General features: G+C 46.5%; 1 protein-coding gene across 1 annotated transcript; it reads right to left on the bottom strand.

The window, feature by feature from the left end:
- Nucleotides 1–313: 313 nt before the first annotated feature.
- ANKRD23 (ankyrin repeat domain 23) lies at nucleotides 314–19,687 on the bottom strand. The gene is made up of 9 exons (XM_070765834.1): nucleotides 19,605–19,687; nucleotides 13,522–13,680; nucleotides 12,253–12,387; nucleotides 9,557–9,664; nucleotides 5,703–5,801; nucleotides 4,589–4,687; nucleotides 4,402–4,500; nucleotides 3,160–3,258; nucleotides 314–2,082 (listed from the first exon to the last, which is right to left on the bottom strand). The coding sequence occupies exons 1-9, from the start codon at nucleotides 19,629–19,631 to the stop codon at nucleotides 1,978–1,980; spliced, it is 930 nt and encodes a 309-aa protein (XP_070621935.1). The 5' UTR covers nucleotides 19,632–19,687; the 3' UTR covers nucleotides 314–1,977.
- Nucleotides 19,688–20,885: the final 1,198 nt, after the last annotated feature.

The raw sequence follows: 20,885 nt of genomic DNA, 5'->3' as shown, positions 1-20,885 counted from the left end.
CTACTGCTCGATGCTGCTGTTTCCGGCACTCTCCCGCTGGGCCCCAAAGAAGGAAGGAAAAAGGAGTTTCATTCTTCGCGCCTCCTTTTTCCCGCCTTCCTTCTTTAGGGCCCAGCAGGAGCGCACTGGAAACAGTGGCATCGGGCAGTAGCCAGGGGGCAGTTGCAAGCTCCAGGTCAGAGGCACCGGCAGCGCCCCGCCCAGCTGGAGCTTCCCTGGCGTCGGCGGCAAGTGTCCTTTGGGGCCCAGCGGGAGGGCGCCGGCAGCGAGAGCAGGAGGGCGCCATCAGCAGCGGCACCAGGTAGTAGCTGGAGGATGGCGGTGGCAAGAGCTCCAGGGCGGAGGCACTGGTAGCGGCACGCCCAGCTGGAGCTTCCCTGGCAGGGGCAGCAACCAGTCAGCTTCCCCGGCGGGAGGGCACTGGGAGTGGTAGGGTGCCGGCTACAGCGGCCCCAGGCAGTCACGGGCAGATGGCGGCGGCGAGAGGGAGAGAGAGAGACATAGCAAGAGAGGCAGAGAGAGAGACAGCAAGACATAGCAAGACAGAGAAAGAGAGACATAGCAATAGAGACAGAGAGGAGAAACTGCAAGAGAGGCAGAGAGAGAAAAAAAGCAAGAGAGAGAGCAAGAGAGGGTGAAGGAGGGAGAAAGACAGGGAAGGAGGGAGAGAGAGCAAAAAAGGAAGAAAGAGGGATGGAGAGAGAGAAAGAAGGGAAGGGAGAGAAAGAGGGAGGGAGAAATAGAGCAAAAGGGAGATTTTTTTTCTCCAAACTTTTTTTTAGCCCCCCCCCTCCAATGTTCCCCAGGATTTTGAAAATATGAATAATGTGCCGGGGCTCAAAAAAGGTTGGGAAACACTGCCGTAAAGAATGCCATACCGGTAGCAAAAGATGAGCTGCACACACAGCTTGGAGTCTTCTGTGTGCATGTGTCCCAGCCTGGCTTTGCTTCTGTGCATGTGCAGGAAGCGAAATCTCACACGCATGCATGAGATTTTGGGGTTTTTTGCTTCAACGCATGCACAGATGCAAAACATCAGTGAAATCTCTCACACACGTGTACCCTCACAATATTTTGCTTCATGCACATGCGCATAAGCAAAAACATGCTAGGGCATGTGTGTGCAGAGCACCCCGGTAGCAATGGAATCTGCCCCTGCACCAGTGTATGTGGTTGGAAGTGAGGGCAGATTATCCTGATTGTTTAACAACCCCATAATCCCTTGGGTGGAGTCTGAGCAACCGAATGGGGCTAGCAGAGTGTTTCAATGGCCCATTGCCCTTCCTGTTGCCAATGTGGAGTTTTGTTCAGCAGATATATTCTCAAGTGTGCTCCGAGGGAGAAATACCTGCCGCTACCTAGGATCAAACCCGCAGCCTCCACCTCTGCTTTCTCTAAAATTTGAGTCTTGAAGCAGAATGGCAGCTGCAGGGCTGAACTCTTTTTACCATTTACCTGTCCACTAAAAACCTACATCCCAAACTGGTAGCTCCTTGGATCGGGCTCGTTTTGGCCACCTGGCGGTTAGCAGGAGAGCCTGGCATCTCCTCTCCGGCCTTTTCTCTTTGCACTCCCCTGGACTTTGGAGGCTGGGAGGCAGAGCTTGAACTTGCCCAAAGCCTCACCAGGCTGCCCTCTGTAGCCAGGAGGAATGCAAGCGTGCCGGTCCCGTCCCTTGCCCAGCTTGGCTAACGCACACAAAAGGTCTCCGAAGCTGCAGAAGGTCCTTAAGAGCCCAGCCGGCTGCTCCATATTGGCTGTGGTTGCAAGAAGCCCCCTCCCTGGGATTTTTACTCTTCTCAAAGAGGGAAGGCAGATTCTGCCCAGTTTGGTGCCAAAACAGGAGACAGATGGTGATTTGGTCGCAGGGGGAGTGGAGGGAAAAGGAAAAGGGGGGGGGGAGCTGCCGGGTTGTACAATTGACACCCCATTATTCAAGGCGCGCGCCCCTGCCCCACCCAACACGCGCGCACATGTTCAGCAGCTCCTGGATAGTCCTTGCTGCCGGTTGGCGCACATTTGAAGCGTCTCCCGGATCCCCGTCTGCCAATCCTTCACCAGGTCTACTGGAGTGACTGCCTCCTGCCAAGAGAGAAGAAGAGTGGGTCATAACTGGAAGCAAAGTACAGTGGAACCTCTACTTACAAACTTAATTCGTTCCGTGAACAGGTTCTTAAGTAGAAAAGTGTGTAAGAAACAATTTTTCCCATAGGAATCAATGCAAAAGCAAATAAGGCGTGCGATTGGGGAAACCACAGGGAGGATGGAAGCCCCATTTCCTCCCAGGAGATTCCTAGAGCGGCCCCACGGAGGCTTCTCCCTGCCTTTTCCGGCCCTGTTTCCTCCCAGGAGATTTCTAGAGAGGCCCCACGGAGGCTTCTCCCTGCCTTTTCCGGCCCTGTTTCCTCCCAGGAGATTTCTAGAGAGGCCCCACGGAGGCTTCTCCTTGCCTTTTCTGGCTCTTTTTCCTCCCAGGAGATTCCTAGAGAGGCCCCACGGAGGCTTCTCCCTGCCTTTTCCGGCCCTGTTTCCTCCCAGGAGATTTCTAGAGAGGCCCCACGGATGCTTCTCCTTGCCTTTTCTGGCTCTTTTTCCTCCCAGGAGATTCCTAGAGAGGCCCCACGGAGGCTTCTCCCTGCCTTTTCCGGCCCTGTTTCCTCCCAGGAGATTTCTAGAGAGGCCCCACGGAGGCTTCTTGCCTTTTATGGCTCTTTTTCCTCCCAGGAGATTCCTAGAGAGGCCCCACGGAGGCTTCTCCCTGCCTTTTCTGGTTAGTTTCGGAGGCTCAAGTTTGTAAGTGGAAAGTGAGTGAGATTACTTAGGGAAGTTAGATGCAATGGCCAAGGTATGAGTTTGTGTTACATTTGCTGATTCCACGGTTACACTGGTAATCTAATAAAATGCTGACCTAACAAAGGCGATATTTATATTAAAAAATTGATTTTTGAATTTGGCATAATCCCCCCCCTCCCCCCAGATATCTCTTCAGTGACAGTGTCGTAGCAGGAGTAGAGTGTAGGATGGGAACATGAATCAATACCACTCTTGTGTAACTGATAACCTAGACTGACAGCTGCAGAACAGACAAGGCGATTTTGGCCATTTTAGGACCCCTGGCTTTAAACTTTCTTGAATTCCACAGCCATGTTTTTTGCTCACCTCATTCTGGATGTTAAGATTTGCCCCGTACATCAATAGTGTCTTGACCGCCTGGAATCGTCCTAGCCTGACTGCGTCATGAATGGGTGTATCTCCTTCCTAACCAAGGAAATAAGACAATCTGCGTTCACACAACATACTTAACTTGGTTATGGATTAAGCTATTTTTCTGGCCTCGGACTAACCAAACAGACTGGAGTTTGGGGTCGCGTTTCAGGTTAAGCCATCAAAAAACATTCTCCAGTAACCAAGTTTAATGTGTAGTCCAATGCATCTATTGGTAGGGTGTCTAACCGAGGCAACTTTTAAGACTTGTGGACTTCAACTCCCAGAATTCCCCAGGGGAAATCCCAGGGCTGTAAAATGATTTGGCCTGCTGTGCTGCACTCTAACCATTGTGCCACCTTGGCTCTAAGTCTATGAGTTTAAAGGCTATTCCTCCCTCCCTCTTTCTTTCCCTTCTTTGCTCTTTTCTTTTTCCCCCCCTTCCCCCTTTCTCTCTCTATCCCTCCTTCCTCTTTTCTTTTTCCTTCCCTTCTCCCTCCCTCTTTCTTCTTCCTTTCTTCTTTCCCTTCCTTCCTCTTTTTTCTTTTTCCTACTCTTCTCCCTCTTTCTTTCTCTTCTCTTTTCTTTTTTCTTCCCTTCTCCCTCCCTTTCTTTCTTTTTCCTTCCTTTCTTCTTTCCCTTCCTCTTCTTTTTTCTTTTTCCTACTCTTCTTCCTCTTTCTTTCTTTCCCTTCCTTTCCCTTCTCTTTTTTCTTCCCTTCTCCCTCCCTCTTTTCTTTTTCCTTCCCTTCTCCCTCCCTCTTTCTTCTTCCTTTCTTCTTTCCCTTCCTTCCTTCCTTCCTCTTCTCTTTTCCCTTTCTTTCCCTTCCTTTCTCTTCTCTTTTTTCTTCCCTTCTCCCTCCCTCTTTTCTTTTTCCTTCCCTTCTCCCTCCCTCCCTTTCTTCTTCCTTCCTTCTTTCTCTTCCTTCCTTCCTCTTCTCTTTTCTTTTTCCTACTCTTCTCCCTCTTTCTTTCCCTTCCTTTCTCTTCTCTTTTTTCTTCCCTTCTCCCTCCCTCTTTTCTTTTTCCTTCCCTTCTCCCTCCCTCCCTCTTTCTTCTTCCTTCCTTTCTTCTCTTCCTTCCTTCCTTCCTCTTCTCTTTTCTTTTTCCTACTCTTCTCCCTCTTTCTTTCCCTTCCTTTCTCTTCTCTTTTTTCTTCCCTTCTCCCTCCCTCCCTCCATCCCCCCCGTTCCTGCACCTTATCCTGGGCGTTGATCTTCGCTCCACAGGCAATGAGGTGTTCGGCGCAGTCAGAGTGGCCCGTTCGGACCGCCACGTGCAAAGGGGTGCTCCAGAGCTGCAACCCAAAAGGAAAAGTCAACAACCGTGAGGGATGCGGCTCATTTAGGCACAGGAAGGGGATTGCCACCTTTCCAGCTGCTTACCTTGTCCCGGGTGGAAAGTTTGGCTCCGCGGCTGATCAGCCCCTTGAGGATGTCCAGATGTCCCCCGCGGCAAGCCCAGAACAAGGGGGTGGCCTCCAGCTGCACCAAACGAAAGCACAAGACCTTCACTAAGGTCCCCTCCTCAGGCCGCCTCCAACTTCCCAAAGTGATGCCGTTTCTCTCTAATTGGGTGAACGGAGATGATGCACCTTCTCGCGGGAAGTTCGGAAAACCGATTTGGCAAAACTGCTGGTTTACGTTGTGACTTGGCTGCTTCTCCGGATTGGAAAGGCGTCGAAAAGTGCTGATCGGCTGCCTAGTTCTAAGGTGCCAAAACTGGCTTCCAGAGCAGGAGTCGCCCATCTTTCAGATCTCGGGGACCACTAAATCCATAATATCAAATTCCGCGGACCACTAATACGATCTGCCTAATGCCTGGCTGGGTGGGTGTGGCTATGTGGTCATGTGACTTTGTGGGCGTGACCAGTGAAGGGCTCCCCGTCACCAGCGGTACTGGAACGCTACTGGTGAGGCCCGTATATCCAGTGGGCAGGGGCATGTGTGTCAGTGCAAGATTCTTCTGCACATGAATTGGAAGCAAAGTCTTGCGTGAGGACGTGCGCATGGGTGAGATTTGAGCAATTTTTGCCAATATTTTTGCTTATGCGCAGAAGCAAAAAAATCGGCGTAAATCGCCCAAATCTCTGGGCGCATGGGCGGTGTGCAACATCTAAAAAACAGTATAAAAAAAACAATTTAAAAACTCATAGAAAAAGTTACAATCATTTGTAGCTTTTAGCTGGAGCTAGGTGGTATCGTATTGCTCAATTGCCCCAGGCCTGCCGGCAGAGGCCAGTAGGGTAGAGGCCAGCTGCATGCAACTCTGGGGGCAGCTGATTTCAGAGAGCCAGGGCCACCACAGAGAAGGCCCCGCCGACCGACCTTGTCTAGTCGACGGGAAAAAGGAGCATTTTGAAGCCATCGGAGTCTGCAGAAGTAAGTAGAATAACTCTAGCGTGATTCTCGCTTTTTCTCAAGAGGCCCAGGGTTTTTCCACAAAATCTCGGAAACGCTGTGGATTGGGAGATTTGTAAGCCTGTCAATTGAGACTCACCATGTCTCTTGGCTCCAGTTTGGCCCCGGCTTCCAGCAACTTGTCCACGATCCCTTTGTGGCCCCGCAAACAGGCTCGGTGCAGGGCTGTGCATTTAAACTGCAGCGGAGAGTAAAGAGTAAAGTTATTATTGCATGGGGGAATCTGCCGCACGAATCCCAGCGACCAGTTAGGTCCCACAGAGTTGGCCTTCTCCAGGTCCCGTCGACGAAACAATGTCGTCTGGCGGGAGCCCGGGGAAGAGCCTTCTCTGTGGCGGCCCCGACCCTCTGGAATCAACTCCCCCCGGAGATTAAGGACTGCCCTCACCCTCCTTGCCTTTCGCAAACTCCTCAAAACTCATCTTTGTTGTCAGGCATGGGGAAATTGATTCCCCTGGACTGCTTCCACTTAACGCATGGTCTGTTTGAGATGTATGATTGTTTTTATATTAAGGGTTTTAAATAGTTATAGTATTAGATATGTATTGTTTTTGTTATGAGCCGCTCCGAGTCCTCAGAGAGGGGTGGCATACAACTCTAATAAATAAATAAATAAAATAATTCTCCAATCTGGATTTCCACCATTCTGGGTCTGGCAGGGTGGAGGTATTCCTAATGCATCCTATTTCCCTGTGTGCAGCACCCCATAGAAGAAGAGGGTGAGTTGGCATCTACTGAGAAAAAGGAGTGGCCCTCAGCTCTGCTTACAAAGCCTTCTGGGCCCGATACACCCTGAGACTCACTTTTATTAACGGAGTTGGAAGGGACCTTGCAGGTCATCTAGTCCAATCCGCTGTCCAAGCTAAAGACCCTACACCAGTGGTGGTGAACTTTTTTTTTCTTGGGAGCCAAAAGAGGGCGTGCATGTGCAATAGAATGTGTGTGCTTTCCCACACCCATAATGCATTGCCCTCCCACCCACATATGTGTGCATAACCCCCCTCCCCACATATGGTCCCCCAGCATGTGCAAGCAGGTCTCGCTGAAGCCGTCACTGCTCTGTGGATGGCAAAAAATGGGCCCAAGGGGCTTACTGAAAGTTCATTTCCGAACTTCTGGTAGGCCCGTTGTAACTGTTTTTTACCTGTTTCTTACCATCCATAGGCTTCGGAGGCCTTCCTGAAGCCTGTGGAGGGTGAAAATGGCCTTCCCTGCCTTCTGGAAGGCTGAAAATCAGCTGGCCAGCACACACATGTGCGCTGGAGTTAACACTTCATGTCCTATTGTCTCTCCTATATACCATATATTTTCTCTTCTATCCCTATATCTTGCTTCTATTCTCTCATTGTTTTATCCTATATTGTTTCTTCTATTCTTTCTCTAATTCTATTTCCTCGAAGGTGTCCTCTATTACCTTCATTGTGTATTATTGTGTATTGGACAAAAAAATAAACAAACAAATAAATAAATATGACTGCATGCCACCTGTGGCAGGCATGCTATAGGTTCGCCCTGATTGATCTAATCCAGGGGTAGGCAAAGTGGGCTCTTGTATGATTTGTGGACTTCAACTCCCAGAATTCCTGAGCCAATCATGCCAGCTAAGGAATTCTGGGAGTTGAAGTCCACATGTCCTAGAAGAGCCAACTTTGCCTACCCCGATTCTAGTCTATAGCTGTGGCTCCCTCAATGCACCTGGTGGCCAGCAGGTGGCGCTTGAGTACCTTGATACTGTAAGGAGACCAGCTCAGAAAATCCACTTGGTTAAAAAAGCAAAATTCTGGACGCATATTTCAGAAAGAGGGGGGGGGGGGAATTGGGAGTTTTCTGCCTCAATTCCCTCAGACGTGCTGATGTATCACCAAAAACAGGCAGCACAGAGCTAAGCTCCCTTTTTATGACCCTGGGGTTCCCTACTCAGGGGCTATAAATATAAAATAGATGTTAGAACGTATGAAATATTAATACGAGAGCGCTTTCGATTTCAAATCCAACCCGTCTCAAATGACTCGGGCTCTGCTTCTCCCACCTTTCCTTGGAATCGTCGGGCAGATTTCGGATGAAATATCAGCCCCATGGAAAGTGGGGGGAGCAGGGAGGGCGTTCATTGCTGTGCCCCCATACCAGGCGGGGGTTGTCACTCGTGTCACTTCCAGTGCGCTGCGCACAAAGCTTTGGGCGTCCGGCATGCGTGCACGCGAACGAGCGAGATTTTGCTTCTGCGCATGAGCAGGAAGAAAAATCTTACAAGAGGACGCGTGAGAGAGATTTCGGCATTTCTTCCCCCTTCTGTGCATGTACAGAAGCAAAAAACCACTGAAATCTCTCACACGCGCATCCCTCACAAAATGTTGCTTCTGCGCATGAGCAGGAAGCAAAATCTTGCGAGAGGACGTGCGAGAGATTTCGGCAATATTTTTCCTTCCGCGTAGGCACAGAAGCAAAAAAAATCAACAAAATCTCACGAGACTTTGCTTCCTGCAATGCGCAAAAGCTTGTGAGAGGATGCGTGAGAGAGATTTCGGCATGTTTTCCTCTTCTCCGCATGTACAGAAAAGCCAAAAAAAATTCACCAAAATCTCTCTTGTGCGCACATCCCCCTATGAGATTTCGCTTCCTATGCATGTGGGGAAGCAAAAATCTCGCACATGCCGGACACTCGAAGCTGCGCACACAGCTCCCATTTTATACAGAGCGCAGTGTGGCCGTGCGAGCTGTGATGGGTGTCCCTCAGTGCGCCCATATAACACCTACGCTCCGTGAGCTTCACTGTCTTCCTATTAGAAGAACAGAAGGTCAGCCTGTAAGTGGATAAGACTCAGGTGGTTGCAGCATTGGAGGAGGGACGCTAAGAACTCCCCCCACTGCAGTATGCAAAAGTAGTGCACCCTCACTTTAGTGCCCTCTTCTTTAATATTCTTTAATGGAAGGAATTTCTCCTTTTTTTATTTTCCTAAGGGGCGTGCATGGGTGCACTAGGTGTGCCTTCCGTCCCCTGTCCAATTGTCTTTCCTATATCTCATATAGAAACACAGAAGATTGATGGCAGAAAAAGACCTCCTGGTCCATCTAGTCTGCCCTTATACTATTTCCTGTATTTTATCTTAGGATGGATGGATGTTCATCCCAGGCATGTTTACATTCAGTTCCTGTGGATTGAGCAACCACGTCTGCTGGAAGTTTGTTCCAAGGATCTACTCCTCTTTCAGTCAAATAATATTTTCTCATATATTTTTTCTTCCTTTTATATATCTTCTTCTCTATTCTTGACGCATTTTATTCTCATATCTTTTTTTCTATCGTTTCCTTGGTATATATTACTATATGTTTTATTTTGTAGTGTTATTGGACAAAATAATTTTTAAAAAAAGTCTCCGGGCAGAATTCAAGGCGTTGATTATCACCTATAAAGCTCTACATGGCTCAAGGCCAGACTATTTATGGGACCGTCTCCTGCCGCATCCCTCCCAGAGACCAATAAGAGCACACAAAGTTGGCCTCCTCCGGGTCCCGTCGACGAAGCAATGCAAGTTGGCGGGACCATGGGGGAGGGCCTCCTCTGTGGCTGCCCCAGCTCTATGGAAACTCCCTCCCGATGTCTGTACTGCTCCCACCCTACTGGCCTTCCATAAGGCCACGAAGACCTGGCTTTGCCAGCAGGCCTCGGAGTGGGGGGCAAGAACTAACAACTGACTAGGCTGCATTGTATGAATGGTATGTATGTATTGGATTACGACTGCTTTTAATAAATGGGTTTCTTTTAATACGGGGTTTTATAGTTTCAGATTATATTTTAGACTTCTTTTTTATTGTTTTGTATCTTTTTGTATTTATATTTATATTATTACTGTAAGCTGCCCGAGTCCTTCAGGATTGGACGGCATAGAAGTCGAATAAATAAATACTGGGTAGGGACCCGATAGTGCCCCCTACCTTGTCATGGATATTGGGGTCCCCTCCATTGGCCAGATATTTATCAACAATAAGAATCCGGTTCTCCAGCGCTGCATCCAGAAACTGCTCTGGCTCCACCGATTCTATCTAAGCAAAGCAAAGAAAGAAATTATCCACATTAGTTTACCGGGGTGCTCAAAAGGAGAGACTCGGGGTGCACAAGGGAGGGGGATTGGAAACAAGTTGAGTGCAGGGAGTTTCGGCTGCCATGTGGACTTTTTTGGCTCCTGGTGGCCCCTGGACGAGGGTTCGTTTCCTGACAATGAGAACAATTAATGGGTGGAACAACTTGCCTGTGGAAGTTATGAATCTTCCAACACTGGAGGATTCTAAGAAGAGATTGGATAGCCGTTTGTTTCCAATGGTTTAGGGCCGTGATGGCAAAGCGATGGCACAGGTACTAGAGGTAGGACACAGAGTCCTCTCTATGCACACATGTGCCATCACCAGCGACTCTTCTGGTTTCTGGCACGTCGGCCAGCTGGTCTTCATGGGTGTCGGAGGGCCAGAAATATGCCAAAAGCGAGGCCATTTTCTGGGCTGGTTTCAGGCTGGTTTTGGCCTGAAAAACGGCCTGAAAACAACCAAAAAACAGGCATGTGCGCCCCAGCCTGCTGGTCTTTGGGTTCCCAGTGCTTTGGCACGCACACATAACTGTGTATTCCGGTTTGGACACTTGGTGCCGATAAGGTTCCCCATCCCTGGTTTAGGGTTAGAATAGAGTTCTATTCCATTCCATTTCTATTCTATTTTCTATTCTATTCTATTCATTTTCTATTCTATTCTATTCCCTATTCCATTCTACTCCATTGAATTCTTATTCCTATTCCCTATTCTGCTCTATTTTATTCTATTCTCTATTCTATTCTATTTCTATTCCATCCATTTCATTCCTGTTCCTTATTCTATCCTATCCTTTCCCTATCCTATTATTCTACTTTGCTCTACTCTACTCTACCCTACCCTACACTACTCTGTCCACTCTACTCTGTCCATGGGATGGTTGCAGGAATTGGGGTTTCTAGACTAGTGAAAAGAAGGACTAAGGGTGACATGATAGTCTTCCAATAGGGTTAATTTATTCTCCAAAGCACCAGAGGGCAGGACAAGAAACGATGGATGGAAACTAGTCAAGGAGAGAAGCAACATGAAACTGAGGAGTAATTTCCTAACAATGGGATCCATTAATCAGTGGAACAGCTTTCCTTCCGAAGTTGTGGATGCTCCGACACTGGAGGATTTTAAGGAGAAACAAGAGCCACTTTGTCTGGGATGTCATAAGGTCTTCTGCTTGGACAGGGATAGACTGGAAGACCTCCAAGGTGCCTTCCAACTCCGTTACTCTGTTTTTTCCTTTTATTAAGAATGGCAAACTACCTTCCTCTTGTTGCCAAGGAAACACCACGGACACGAAGGAGCCTTTTATGTTTTATATAAAGAAGCCGAAAGAGAACGATAATTTTATCTCCTCTTTGCAAGTTTTTATCCGCCATCCGTTTTGCATTTGTCCTTTCCAGAAATAGAGGCTTCCCCTGGAGACTGACTTGCCTTCGCCTTCAAAATAGTGTTGAGAAAGGAATGAGCAAAGGAGGGCAAAGGAATCTGTATATGTTTCTTCTTCTTCTTCTTCCTTCTACTTCTCCTCCTCATTCTTTTGTTCCTGTTTTCTTCTTCTTCCTCCTCTTCTTCTTCTTTCATTTCTTGTTTTTGTTCTTGTTTGTTTTTGTTCTTCTCCTCCTCCTCCTCCTCCTCTTCTTCTCCTTCTCCTTCTCTTTCTACTCTTTCTCCTCCTCCTCCTCCCCTTTTTCTTTTTCTTGTCATCAGACATTGGTGACCATGTTGATGTACATTAAATCCTATCCAAATAATGTTTTGGACAAAAGAAGAGTAAGAGCTGAAAGGCCTACAGAGGAAGGCTGGCTAACTGAGTAGGGGTTGAAAGCCTCCAGGGATGAAGCTCCCACAACCTCCAAAGGCAACGTCTGTTCCATCGGTTGATGGCTCTCGCTGTCAAAAAATCCCTCCTTATTTCCAGGTTGAATCTCTCTTTGTTCAGTTTCCATCCATTATTCCTTGCCTGGCCTTTGGGTTCTTTGGAGAATAACTTGACACCCCCCATCTCTGTGGCAGCCCCTCAAATATCATGTCTCCCAATCAATCTTAAACATAGAGAAGACTGATGGCAGAAAAAGACCTCATGGTCCATCTAATCTGCCCTTATACTATTTCCTGTATTTTATCTTAGGATGGATCTATGTTTATCCCAGGCATGTTTAAATTCAGTTACTGTGGATTGACCAACCACGTCTGCTGGACGTTTGTTCCAAGCATCTACTACTCTTTCAGTGAAATAATATTTTCTCACACTGCTTCTGAACTTTCCCCCAACCTTCAGATTGATTGCTGAAGAAGCTCTCAATCAAGGAACTGAACAACTACAGATACTTAATATGTGTCTATTATTAGTACCTAATATTAATGCCGATAAGCAAAGCCATTTTTAGGCCTTGCCACTCATCTAATCAGATGCCGCTAATCAGGCTGCTCAAGGCCAGGTCTAATTTCATCTCCGAGCTGGACACGTGCAACTTTCGGGGCAGCCCGACTCCTTCTCAAAGATGCCGAAGATGCCCTATTGAGGTCTAGCACCTTGAGAAACCTTCCAGAATACTCACAATGATTTCCGGCTCCTGCGGTTTGGGGAGGACTGCTTTCTTACACGTTTTCTTCTTCTGCTTGCGATGCTTGACAATGGCCGCCAAGTCTTCCAAGGTGTCGATCTTCAACCTGGCATTGTGGAGGGCCTCAAGCTGGAAGAGAGAGCCAAAAGGGCCAGGTGGGCAAACCAGAAGTTCGGAAAAAACAGACTTCCGCTTTGCCCGCTGTGTTGTTTTTCGCGCTCAGGGGCTTTCAGGAAGCTTCCCTGAAGACTCTGGAGGGCAAAACATCACAACAAGCAAACCGGAAGTCCATTTCTCCAACTTCTGGTTTGCCCATTTGGCCCTTTTTTCACTGTCCCAGGCTTCAGTGAAAAAATGGCCAAATGGGCAAACCGGAAGTTGGAGAAATGTACTTCCGGTTTGCCCGTTGTGATGTTTTGCCCTCCAGAGTCTTCAGGGAAAAATGTACTTCCGGTTTGCCCATTGTGCCATTTTTCGCACTTGGAGGCTTCAGGGAAGGTTCCCTGAAGCCTCTGGAGGGTGAAACGGCCTTCCCCAAGGCCAAAAGTCAGCTGGCTAGCACGCGCATGCGCACTGGAGCTGAACATAGGGCAACACCTCGCATGCCTTCCAATATGGGTCTGCCAGTGACGGGCTGCCAACATTTTTACTGCTGCACGGTAGGCGTGGCGTATTTTGTGGGTGTGGCTTGCTGGCCATGTGACCAGGTGGGTGTGGCTTGACTATCATGTGATCGGGAGGGCAGCCTAAAGGTCATGTGACTGGGTGGGAGTGGCTTACCGACCAAGGTAAGTTTTCAAATAAATGCTTGGACTCTTTTTCAGTTGATTAAGTCCCATTATTTGAATAGCCACAAAAAGGAGAAATGACAGACAGCATCCTTTGTTGAGGAGCACAGTCACATTTTAAGGTTTCGTACTGAACCCACAAGGTTCAGTAGGATAACAGATTAGACAAGTGGCTCAATTTTCTTTGCTATAAAAGTTCAGTTCTAGATAATGATTAAAACAATTAAAGCGTTTATGGGTTAAAAACATACTGTTTAATTATTTCCTATTTTAAAAGTAATTAAGGATCATACTCAGGTACTAGAGAAGGAAGGACGATAAAAAAAACCTATTAAGTATTCAATAAATATTGCATAAACTTACTACCCTCACTGCATCGTTCCCCCATGGGGCAGAGGCCCATTAATGGGGTCTGTGTGCCACAAGCTCGCCATCCACAACTACAGCTTTTACCGAAAATCCGCTAAGGGCTCACCTTTTTCTTCTTCTCGTCTTCCGCTTTCTGCTTCTCTCTTTCCACCGATTCCCACCAGGGCCCAGCCGGACCGGAGCGCCAACGTTCAGGTTCCCAGGCCGAGCCTCTCGTGCGTGCTGCAAAACAGCCGACTTTCTCTTCGGGCCTTTCCTCACTTACCTACGGGAGAGCCAAAGAGGGAAACGAGTCAACAAGAAGGACATTTATTTATTTTATTTTATTTATTTATTCAATTTTTTTTTTAATGCCGCCCTTCTCCTTAGACTCAGGGCGGCTTACAACCTGTTAGCAATAGCACTTTTGAACAGAGCCAGCCTATTGCCCCCACAATCCGGGTCCTTATTTTACCCATCTCGGAAGGATGGAAGGCTGAGTCAACCTTGAGTCAGTGATGAGATTTGAACCGCCGACCTACAGATCTACAGTCAGCTTCAGTGGCGTGTAGTACTGTACTCTACCTGCTGCAGCACCTTGGCTCACTCACGTTGTGGGTTGCACGAATGAAAGCGGGTAGGGGCCCCCGGGAGACAAGGAGGCCTGGATCGAATGGAAGGGATCCAGAAGTTTGCAGAATTTTTTTTTTAAAAAAAATATTGACAGCCTTAAATAAAGGAGATATGATTCGTTTCCTCAAATAGATGACACGGGAGCTGAGCCAGGAAATGGAAATAGAATGCAGCAGTTGGAAAGAAGGATGGGGGCACGAATTGGCACGAACGTCTTTTGAAGAAGAGGCAGGTTGCATTTTTTTAAACAGATGCCCCCTTGTTGGTGTTCTACTTTTGGCTACCTAATTAATTCATCAGCCACAGCAGGAGATCCATCGTTTTAAAATAATGTTTTGGCAATACAATTGGTTTCGTTCCGGAGATAATGAGTGTTTATTCTCCGGGCTCTGTTGTTCCATCAGCAATTCTTTTAATATTGCTTTCTTGGACAGTTGTTGTAGTTACAACTCTGTGACTTCTTCAAGAGAGAAAAATTAAACATAGAAACATAGAAGACTGACGGCAGAAAAAGACCTCCTGGTCCATCTAGTCTGCCCTTATACTATTTCCTGTATTTTATCTTAGGATGGATATATGTTTATCCCAGGCATGGAAGTTTGTTCCAAGCATCTACTACTCTTTCAGTAAAATATTTTCACACGTTGCTTCTAATCTTTCCCTCAACTAACCCCAGATTGTGCCCCCTTGCTCTTGTGTTCACTTTCCTATTAAAAACACTTCCCCCATGAACCTTATTTAACCGTTGAATACATTTCAATTTTTCAATCATGTCCCCCTTTCCCTTCTGTCCTCCAGACTATACAGATTGAGTTCATGAAGTCTTTACTGATAAGTTTGATGCTGAAGACCTTTCACCATTTTTGTAGCCCGGCTTTGGACTCGTTCAATTTTATCCATATCTTTTTGTAGGCGAGGTCTCCAGAACTGGACACCGTATTATTCCAAATGGGGTCTTACCAGCGCTCTATACAGCGGTATCACAATCTCCCTCTTCCTGCTTGTTATACCTCTAGCTATGCAGCCAAGCATTCTACTCGCTTTCCCTACCGCCTAACTGCACTGTTCACCCATATGGAGACTGTCAGATGAAATGAAATATGGAAATAATGGACATTCCAAAAGTGGAATCCAGACCCTGGGTTTTTTTTAAAAGCAACTAGGAAGGCATCTCAAATAGGCTTTTTCCAAGAGGCAATTGGAACTTTCTTTGTTTTTCTTTGAAGATGTTTCGCTTCTCCTCCGAGAAGCGAAGTGTCTTCAAAGGAAAACAAAAATAAAGAAAGGCCAGTTTGCCCCTCGGGACAACCAGGAGTTGGATAACTGAGAATCTCCACAGCATAGACTACTAGGAAGGCAGTTTGAGAGGAGGGAGAGAGGGAGGAAAGAAAGAGAAAGAAAGAGGAAAAGAAAGAAAGAAAAGGAAAAGAGAAAAAATGAAAGAAAGAAGGAAAGAAAGAGAAAGAAAAAAGAAGGAAGGAAGGAAAGGAGAAAGAAAAAAGGAAGGAAGGAAAGAAGAAAAAGAAGAGAAAGAAAGAAAAAATGAAAGAAGAGACAATGAAATAAAAAAGAAGGAAGGAAAGGAGAAAAAGAGAGAAAAAAGAAGGAAGGAAGGAAGGAAGGAAGGAAGGAAGGAAGGAAGGAAGGAAGGAAGAGCAAAAAAGAAGAAAGGAAGGAAGATTCTGCAGCAGTATTTCCCAACGTCCACAGCTTTAAAATACTCCCAGACTTTGCTTGGGGAAAACTGGCAGGTGACTTCCACACGTTAAATTTGCTGACCTTTCCCAAAGGTGAAATTGCAAAAATTCATTGGCGAGAAAAAAAATCGGTCACAAAATAGTCACCCTCACAGCTTACCAAAGCCTCCAGATTCAGGCGAAGTCTACCTGCCCAGGCTGGCAATTGGAATGACAGAAATTAGAAAAGTGTGTATGTGTGGGATTATGTGGAGCCCTTCCGCTTCCAGCCTTTGCTGCCCTGCCGGCCTTGGGATGAACGTAAAAAACAATCCCACTTCGCAGTTTGTTATTATTTCAATTCTGGCTTCTCATGCATTTTTAAAGTGACAGCGGCTTATGAATTATTTCTGGTGGGCTCGGTTGTCATGCTACTTTAATTGTGTTTTAAATCAAACTCCAGCCTTGTCGAGGACTGGATACTTTGCCTTGTTGGGGAGCAGCAGGATATAAATTACAGAAGTAAACAAGCACAGAGACATCGCAGGCAGGAAAAACACAGCGGCTCTGATCCGACAGCTTTCAGGCGTGTTCCAGAACCCATCACCCTTGGGGAATGATGAGTTGGGGATGAGGGTGGATGGGATCTACAGTGGTACCTCTACTTACGAACTTAATTCGTTCCGTGACCAGGTTCTTAAGTAGAAAAGTTTGTAAGAAGAAGCAATTTTTCCCATAGAAATCAATGTAAAAACAAATAATGCATCCGATTGGAGAAACCACAGGGAGGGTGGAGGCCCTGTTTCCTCCCAGGAGATTCTTAGAGAGGCCCCACGGAGGCTTCTCCCTGCCTTTTCCAGCCCTGTTTCCTCCCAGGAGATTCTTAGAGAGGCCCCACGGAGGCTTCTCCCTGCCTTTTCCAGCCCTGTTTCCTCCCAGGAGATTCTTAGAGAGGCCCCACGGAGGCTTCTCCCTGCCTTTTCCAGCCCTGTTTCCTCCCAGGAGATTCCTAGAGAGGCCCCACGGAGGCTTCTCCCTGCCTTTTCCAGCCCTGTTTCCTCCCAGGAGATTCCTAGAGAGGCCCCACGGAGGCTTTTCCCTGCCTTTTCCAGCCCTGTTTCCTCCCAGGAGATTCCTAGAGAGGCCCCACAGAGCCTTCTCCCTGCCTTTTCCAGTTACAGTTTTGGAGGCTTGGGTTTGTAAGTGGAAAATGGTTCTTGAGAAGAGGCAAAAAAATCTTGAACACCCGGTTCTTATCCAGAACAGTTCATAAGCAGAGGCGTTTGTATGTAGAGGTACCACTGCATTCAATAAATAGTGCATAAACCTACTACCCCCACTGCATCGCCCACCCTCCGTGGGGGCAGCAGCCCATTACTGTAAACTGGGCCCTGGGCAGAGGTTGTACTAGGTGAGCTGCAGGGATCTGGGGGAGTGGGGGACCCAGGGGCAATGGAAGGGATTTGGAACCTGCTCTCCTTCTGGCGCCTGGCTGTCTCTTCCTGCCCTTCGGCTACCCCGACTGCAAATGTGACCGGGCGTAGAGTGTCACATCCCAAAGCCTGCCTACATAAATAGACGTTGCTTCATCTGCAACAGGGAGGAAGGGAGGCATGGGAGGGAAGCTGGAGTTGGCACTCTGCTCCTCCAGGCTATCATCCAACTGGAAGTCTACGGAGATTCTCACTCATAGAAACATAGAAGATTGACAGCAGAAAAAGACCTCCTGGTCCATCTAGTCTGCCCTTATACTATTTTCTGTATTTTATCTTAGGATGGAGATATGTTTATCCCAGGCATGTTTAAATTCAGTTCCTGTGGATTTACCAACCACGTCTGCTGGAAGTTTGCTCCAAGCATCTACTACTCTTTCGGTCAAATAATATTTTCTCCCGTTGCTTCTGATCTTTCCCCCCAACTAACCTCAGATTGTGTCCCCTTGTTCTTGTGTTCCCTTTCCTATTAAGAACACTTCCCTCCTGAACCTGATTTAACCCTTTAACATATTTTTAATGTTTGGATCATGTCCCCTCTTTCCCTTCTGTCCTCCAGACTCTACAGATGGAGTTCATGAAGTCTTTCCTGATCAGTTCGATGCTTAAGACTTTCCACCATTTACTATTTAATTCTATGTATATATGCCATATGTGTACATACATATTACATACAGGCACACAAAAATATACATTATCTACTGACACAATCCCTACAATCTACTATATAAACTGTATGCGTATGTACACAAACACATACACGCAAATCTCTTCTAAAATTATACACATTCAACCTCATTTACTGTGATAGGAAAAACATACCCTGAGCCCAGAAGGGGAAAAAAGAGGGGGAAATCAAAATTTTTCTACCGGTTCTGCGTACCTGACCAAATGTTTTCTACCGGTTCTGCGTACCTGACCGTACCCTTAGTAGCCCATCACTGCCTCTACTACACCAACCTGATAGCCAGATCTAACTATTACAATATTGATCTTCACCAAAAGCTTGAGAACCATTGATGAATATACGATTATATTTTACTCAACAATTAATACACATTACGCATCGTGGTATTTGTCACTTGTTACTGGCAAAATATATGATTCATTACCAGCTAGGAAATGGATCCATCACAGCGTTAAGTTAAATTTTAACTCTTGTTTAAAGTTTAACCCTTGTTAAGGTTAAACAGAAATCTGTAAAAAGGATTCTGAATTTCAATTCCTAAGTTTTCACACCGTAGGCTGTTGTCGGCCTGAATGCTGATGGTTTACACAGTGCTGTACATTTGTGATTTCTGTTCTTAAATTTCCCTTGAGGAAAAAGCCTTTCAAGTTTTGGTGAGTGATTCTGCTCCCCTCCTGCCTGGCCCAAGGCTGAGATTTGATCCAGTTACTGAAATGACCCAGTTTCTGGATTCTGGCTTTGCCTCACTAGGCAAGAATTTAGCACATGCACGCATCAGCTAAATTGGCACAGGGAGAAAACCCAGAGGTTTCAGTGTGAGCGAGAGGCAGTTTTGAGATCTGTGTTGGAAAACATAGAAACATAGAAGATTGACGGCAGAAAAAGACCTCCTGGTCCATCTAGTCTGCCCTTATACTATTTCCTGTATTTCATCTTAGGATGGATATATGTTTATCCCACGCATGTTTAAATTCAGTGACTGTTTATTGACCAATCACGTCTGCTGGAAGTTTATTCCAGGCATCTACTACTCTTTCGGTCAAATATTTTCTCACGTTGCTTCTGATCTTTCCCCCAATTAACCGCAGATTGTGTCCCCTTGTTCTTGTGTTCACTTTCCTATTAAAAACACTTCCCTCCTGAACCTTATTTAACCCTTGAACATATTTAAATGTTTTGATCGTGTCCCCCCTTTTCCTTCTGTCCTCCAGACTCGACAGATTGAGTTCATTAAATCTTTCCTGATACGTTTGATGCTTAAGGCCTTCCACCATTTTTGTCGCCCGTCTTTGGACCCGTTCAATTTGATCAACTTGAGAGTGGTATGATTGTGTAGTATCGATTGTTTTTTTAACATAAAGGGGTTTTAATTCTATCTTTTATTAATATTAGATTTGTACCACTGTTTATTGTATTTTATTGTTGTTGTGAACCGCCCCGAGTCCTCGGAGAGGGGCGGCATACAAATCTAATAAATTATTATTATTCTAATAAATTATTATCAATATATTTTTGTAGGTGAGGTCTCTAGAACTGAGCACAGGATTCCAAATGTAGCGCTCTATACAGCAGGATCACAATCTCATTGATTTCCTTGTTCATACTTGTTGCCCTTTTTTACACCTTTGCCTCCCCCTCAATGGTTCCACCATACGGTTTATTATCCTGGGGTCGTCGTTCTCCCCACCCCCCACCCCACCCCAATTCTTTTCAGTCTTACCAACTGCTGGATGCTGAGTATCTCCATGGTCCTCCCTTCCAGAGCCGCAATGCTCTCTCCGGTGCCTTGCCTGGACAGCTGCATTTATCCTGTGCCGGGGGAAAGGGTGGATTTAGGCCGCCATCCAAAACTCCTCTTGGCACCCACTCGGGCCCAGCAACTGGATTGCTGGAGTGCCATGTAACGCCCGCTAAAATAACTTCATTAAATCCCTCTAGTGGGTGCCCATATCCAGAGGGATGGGGAGAGGGAGGGAACAGGCCATTAATTCAACAGTTGAACTATTGAGTTTCCCGAGCGTTTGATGAAACTGGATTGGCTTTTCCCATCAGCCCAAGAGAAACGCAAAGTGCAAATACCACTTTATAATGCCTTGGTAAAGCCATACTTGGAATACAGCAGTTTTGGTCACCACGATGCAAAAAGGATGTTGAGACTAGAAACATAGAAGATTGACGGCAGAAAAAGACCTCATGGTCCATCTAGTCTGCCCTTATACTATTTCCTGCATTTTATCTTAGGATGGATCTGTGTTTATCCCAGGCATGTTTAAATTCATTGACAGTGGATTGACCAAGCATGTCTGCTGGAAGTTTGTTCCAGGCATCTACTGCTCTTTCAGTCAAATATTTTCTCACGTTGCTTCTGATCTTTCTCCCAACTAAACTCAGATTGTGCCCCCTTGTTCTTGTGTCCACTTCCCTCCTGAACCTTATTTAACCCATTAGCATATTTAAATGTTTCGATCATTTTCCCCCTTTCCTTTCTGTCTTCCAGACTAAACAGATTGAGTTCATTAAGACTTTCCTGATATGTTTTATGCTTAAGACCTTCCACCATTTTTGTAGCCCGTTGAGAACAGTGGTTATGAACCTGGGGGTCGGGACCGCTTTGGGGGTCGAATGACCATTTCACAGGGATGGCCTAAGACCACAGGAAAAGAAAAATCCCCATGTTGTTAGGAACTAAAGCTTCTATTCTGGCGCCTTGGAACATATTTTTACAATCCGACCCATCGGGTTTTTATACTGGGGATGTCCCTCTCACCTTTTGTCAATCAGGTTAAAGCTCTGTTGAGAGAATGGCGCTAGACTTATGGTTGGAGGTCACCACAGCATGAGGAACTATATTAAGGGGTCACGGCATTAGAAAGGTTGAGAACCACTGCTCTAGAAAGAGGGCAGAGAAGAGCAGCAAAGATGATGAGGGGACTGGAGGCTAAAACATACGATGAACGGTTGCAGGAACTGGGCATGGCTAGTTTGATGAGAAGAAGGACCA

The sequence above is a fragment of the Erythrolamprus reginae genome, chromosome 12 (genome assembly GCF_031021105.1).
Source record: "Erythrolamprus reginae isolate rEryReg1 chromosome 12, rEryReg1.hap1, whole genome shotgun sequence".
NCBI classification, from domain to species: Eukaryota; Metazoa; Chordata; class Lepidosauria; order Squamata; family Dipsadidae; genus Erythrolamprus; species Erythrolamprus reginae.
This window is presented reverse-complemented; position numbering and strand designations above follow the sequence as displayed.